Here is a 4,802-nt window from a genome sequence, read left to right as displayed (position 1 = left end):
AAAAAAACTCTCTTGTAGAATTTGTAACTTTTGAGCATTAATCTCTTTCCATTACATTAAAAGACAATTATGTTTCTTGCTCAAAATAATAATAATAATAATCACTGTTTTTTCCCCTCAAAACTTAGCTTGGAAGGCATAACCTCTAGGTTGTTCTCTTCAGTGATTTAAATTTACAGTTTCTTAATTTTAAAAATGGGGAAATAGAAAAGGAAAAAACTCGGTAAAATACTCCTTGATACGCAAGTAAGTTCCCAGCTGCAAAGAGATGGAAATAAAGAGTATAACAAACTTGAAAGTTGAAAAATACTCTATAACATGTGCCCCATTCTGAGTTCTGAGTTCTAAGCTGCATATGATTGTTTCAAAAACTAGGTTGATTGTATTGTCTAATCCTAATTTTTCAAGAAATATTACGTCTTTTATCGTATTTGTATATATATCCATGTTTCATAACAAAAATGCTGAAGGTAGACCAAAAGAATATAATATAAAGAGGTATGCTGCAATCCACATTTATGATAAAGAATGGGACAAAGAATGATATTGTTAGCATCAAAAATTCAAAATGCAAGGCTCTATTGTTAGCAAAATTTTGGCATAAAAACCCAAAGAAACAACAAACTATACAAATTTCACTCATACTCATTATAATAGGAGCTCTATAAACTTGACGAAAAACCAAATTACACACTGACCACAAATACTACATGAATAACTTCACCATGAAATTTAAGAAAGTTGAAGCATGCATTAATCTCAAGAATAAAATTGAGAGAAATTTCATTGATAAAAAATTCCAAAAAGTGAAGCTTCAAGAACAAAATCAAGGGACATTAAAATAACGAATTGTGTAAAAACTCATTATTTTCATTTAATTTTCAAGAAACTCCATGGCTCCACCTCTCAAAAATCGAGTCTATGCGACTGTTCTTTCCCTCCTGGTTTTTCCCATTTCTCATTTCAGACACCTCATGTTTTCAACAAGGTCAGTAGCATTTAGCTAACGTTGATAGTATCTTACTGGTTTGATCATTCAATAATTAATGATAAGGCTCTAAAAATATAACAAAGCAAGAAAACATACTTGACGATGTCTCTGGAAGAGCTCTTTGTGAATGAAACAACTGCTTTTGCTGATCCATTACATTTTGTGATTGAAGCAAGGAGCCTGGTGCTTGACCTCCAACTTGAAGCCTTTGTTGGAGCTCGTGCGACATTGCATTTGGCGGCGGCGGCTGCTGCTGCTGCTGTAAAGGTACCTGTTGTGGAACTTGTGTGGACTGCAATGGAATCTGTGACATCAGCTGTTGGGATGACTGAAGTTGTCCTTGCTGACCTTGCGTTGACAATAAATTTGATGTATTTTGTGCAGGTTGCTGCTGCATTTGAACCTTGTTCTGTTGCAGCATATGCATGGAGTGCTGATTTGATTGCATGTTTGAGTTACCCGACTGAGTTCCATGCATTTGCTGCTGTAGTCCAGAAACATTACTTTGAGGTCCTAACTGCTGCTGCTGCAAATTTGATAGGTTGCTTTGCTGAGCCATGAGCTGCTGCTGCTGCGATGGCGAAGACTGCATGTTTGACAGATTGCTCTGCTGCCCGTGCGACCTTGATTGTTGAGGCAGCTGTTGCTGCATGTCCCCAACACTGTTTTGCTGCCCGATTAATGAACTCTGCTGCATGTTTGAAGAATTTGTTTGTTGACTAATTAGCTGTTGCTGCTGCTGTGAAGGCAAGCTCGTCTGCTGTGATATTGTAGGCTGCTGATGCATGACAGTATGTTGTTGGGACTGTGGTTGCTGCCTAAGAACTGGCTGTGGAGGCTGCTGAAGCATGGATTGAGTGGGCTGTTGAATGGGAGATTGCTGGTTTTGCTGAAGATTAGAGAGCGAAGGTTGCATCATAGAAGGTTGCATGACAGATTGCTGAGACAATTGCAGTTGATTTGGTTGTATTAGATTTTGTTGCTGTTGTGGGATGTGAGGCTGCATAAGTGGGTGTGATATACCTCCCTGCTGATACTTCTGCTTTATCATCTGTTGCATCTGTTGTTGCTGATATAGAAGCTGTTGCTGCTGCTGGGTTTGTGGCTGCTGTTGTTGTTGTTGTTGGGGAACTACTTGTCTTCCTTGTAGTGGCCTCTGAGAGTTGGTAAATACGTTGGAAGGAACCCCTTGGCCCATAGCATTTCCAACAGAATTCTGTGGAACTCCAGATACATTTTGCATGCTTGGATTCTGACCAACCATGTTTGACATTGAAGATGAAGCTAATCCGGCGACAGGAGGTACTGCAGAAGATAAGCTAGATGAACTCTGAGAAACAATGTTATTTTGGATATTCTGGGAGAGTATTTGCTGGCGTGACTGAGGCTGATTGGATGACTGAGGAACAGAAACTGACTGCCCTGGGTTAAGAACTTGAGACTGCATGCTTTGTGATGCTGTTTACAACATAATACACAACGTCAAGTCAAATAAAATGCCTTATGTTAAGTGAGATTTGAGAAATGATTACACTATCCATGAACAGAGAATTATTAAAATAAAAAAAAAATAATAAATAAAAAAAGAATTAAAAAAATTTAAAACGAAAACCCTCCCTAACAAGAAATTCATTCACAAATTGACTTAGAAAGTGTTGGTGAAATTTTCATCACGTACAACATAGTGGCAAATTGTCTGTTGATGACTTACCAGAATCCAGAGGCTTATTGCTAGGCACCATAGGATTGGATGGTAATGAAGTTCCCATATGGGGCTGAGATTTGGTTTCCATAGTAAGCATCTTCAGAGATATTTTCCTTAGGTAATCTGACTGAAATCAGAGATTAAAAATAGAATTAGTGAGGGTACCCACTCAAGAGATCACTAAAACAAAGTTGTGTTTAGTGCAAGAACACATAACATAACAAAACAGAATTTATACTTGTAAGTCCACATGTAAAAGTCACTATTATATACATATATATACATATAGAGAAAGAAACTGTGATTTCAATGAGAGAAATGAAAGAATATACATGGGCACACAAAAACAATCAAGCCCCAACAAAAGATAAAAAGGAGTAGGTTTGTTACACAACAAAATCTTAGGTAGAAAATCAAATGGAATCTTATTGTTATTAGAATATGGGCTAAACATAAATTACAATAATCCTTGATTTAAACTACAACAAAGTGAGCAGGAATACCTGACTCGTAGCAGCAGTATAAATCTTTTCCTCAAACCTTACAGCAATCTTTCGTAGCTCACTCAATCCCTCTTGACCAGAAACAGGAAGGTGCCTCTTCAGTGTCTCCATTCTAACATAAAAATGGAAAACATAATGGCTAACTAGTTTATTAAATGCAAAAGCACGAGAAGCTGTTCTGGAAAAGAAAACCACAATAGCAATCTATGTCCATGATTCAAAATATTAGATACTCAGAAGGAATGTATTTTAAGACGGTCCAAATAAATTCAGCAAGATCCATACTGCAACAAATAGCAGCTCATCCTTCTTGATAAAGAAAAGGATAATACTTGAAGAAACAGAAAGGAACCTCCTCCACAAAACCTAACGTACTATATTTTCAATCCAGGGATGGGAAAATCAACACGGGCAGTTTTAACACATTACGTTCTGGAAAAAGTTCGCATCTATCAGTCACGCAGAAAATCTAAGAAAATGTTAAAGAAGAAATAAGAAAAAGGTCGAAGACAGTCCTATATTTACAAAGTTCTGCTAACTGTTTTTTTGTTTTTCAAAAAAGTTCTGCTGTTCATGGTTTAATTCACAAAACAATGGCAGAGTAACTAAACAACCTACAAGAATCGGGCTGCAAGAAAAATGTAAGAAATCATACATTTTGTTGACAATTCGTTGTCGAGAATCGGGCTGCAATTGAGACCTCCAGTCCCCGGCCTCAATTCCGGGTTCTGCACCTTGAGTAGGTCTCCAATTATTCGCATCCATTCAAAAGTTCCCAAACAATCTAAGAAAAGAGTGTGTCGAAATCCCCAAAACAGAAAGTGGGCTGGTCTCAACGATGGCCAGAATCGATTCGGCAATTGTTTGGAAGCTGATTACAGGAAAGTATCTGAGGCAGCGGATAGGGTGGCTGTGCAAGCAGTAAAAGTTAGAGAGAGAAAGAACAACGAAAGAGAGAGAGAGCAACGTCGAACTGACCACAGGCGGTGGCGACCGTGGCGGTTGTCAATCCGACAGCGGCAACACATCAGACACTCCCAGTGGTCAGTAGTGGTGTGGCATTTGGCTTCGACGAGCGAGATCAGAAGGAGAGAAAAACGAACCCACCGGCAGCGGATGTTGTCGACAACGGCGCGAACGAGGGTGGCGGTCTCGATAACGGTTACGTGCGTGAGAAAGGAAAAGGGAAACAGAAATTGATTTTTTTTTGCCATCTCTTATATATATAAATATATAAAATATAATCTTCCCAAATTTTATCTTTCCCATTTTCAATTTGGAAATCCTCCCAATTTCATAAATCTTTTATCCAACTTAAATCCAAAAAAGTTTCTGAATATCTAATTGAATTCAAGCTAACTCCAAATCCAACTCCAATTTTCACTTGAAAGTTCAGAGCATTATATTATAAACCCGATAGGAACTTTTAGGTAGCGTCGTAGTGCTCTGAAGAATTATTGTCTGATAATGAAATATAAAGAAGACTCAACAAGTGGAAATTAATATTAATTGAGGAGTAAGCAACAATGCAAGGTCTTGAACACAAAACCTCTCTCAAGATTGTGCCTCTTTTGGGTTCACCATTTTTGATCTGATCTCGATT

General features: G+C 37.9%; 1 protein-coding gene across 1 annotated transcript; it reads right to left on the bottom strand.

The window, feature by feature from the left end:
• Positions 1–481: 481 nt before the first annotated feature.
• On the bottom strand, positions 482–4,409 carry LOC120077817 (mediator of RNA polymerase II transcription subunit 15a-like). The gene is made up of 5 exons (XM_039031879.1): positions 4,178–4,409; positions 3,855–4,109; positions 3,200–3,311; positions 2,703–2,823; positions 482–2,449 (listed from the first exon to the last, which is right to left on the bottom strand). The coding sequence occupies exons 2-5, from the start codon at positions 3,962–3,964 to the stop codon at positions 1,044–1,046; spliced, it is 1,749 nt and encodes a 582-aa protein (XP_038887807.1). The 5' UTR covers positions 3,965–4,109; positions 4,178–4,409; the 3' UTR covers positions 482–1,043.
• Positions 4,410–4,802: the final 393 nt, after the last annotated feature.

Source organism: Benincasa hispida, chromosome 5 (genome assembly GCF_009727055.1).
Source record: "Benincasa hispida cultivar B227 chromosome 5, ASM972705v1, whole genome shotgun sequence".
NCBI lineage: Eukaryota > Viridiplantae > Streptophyta > Magnoliopsida > Cucurbitales > Cucurbitaceae > Benincasa > Benincasa hispida.
This window is presented reverse-complemented; position numbering and strand designations above follow the sequence as displayed.

Bases quoted from the DNA above. Each gene is read 5' to 3' on its own strand.
- LOC120077817 (XM_039031879.1), bottom strand. From the start codon at position 3,964: ATGGATGCGAATAATTGGAGACCTACTCAAGGTGCAGAACCCGGAATT. The intron at 3,312-3,854 runs GTATGATTTCTT...TTTTTATGTTAG, and splicing joins CAACGAATTGTCAACAAAAT to AATGGAGACACTGAAGAGGC. The intron at 2,450-2,702 runs GTAAGTCATCAA...TGTTGTAAACAG, and splicing joins CAATAAGCCTCTGGATTCTG to CATCACAAAGCATGCAGTCT.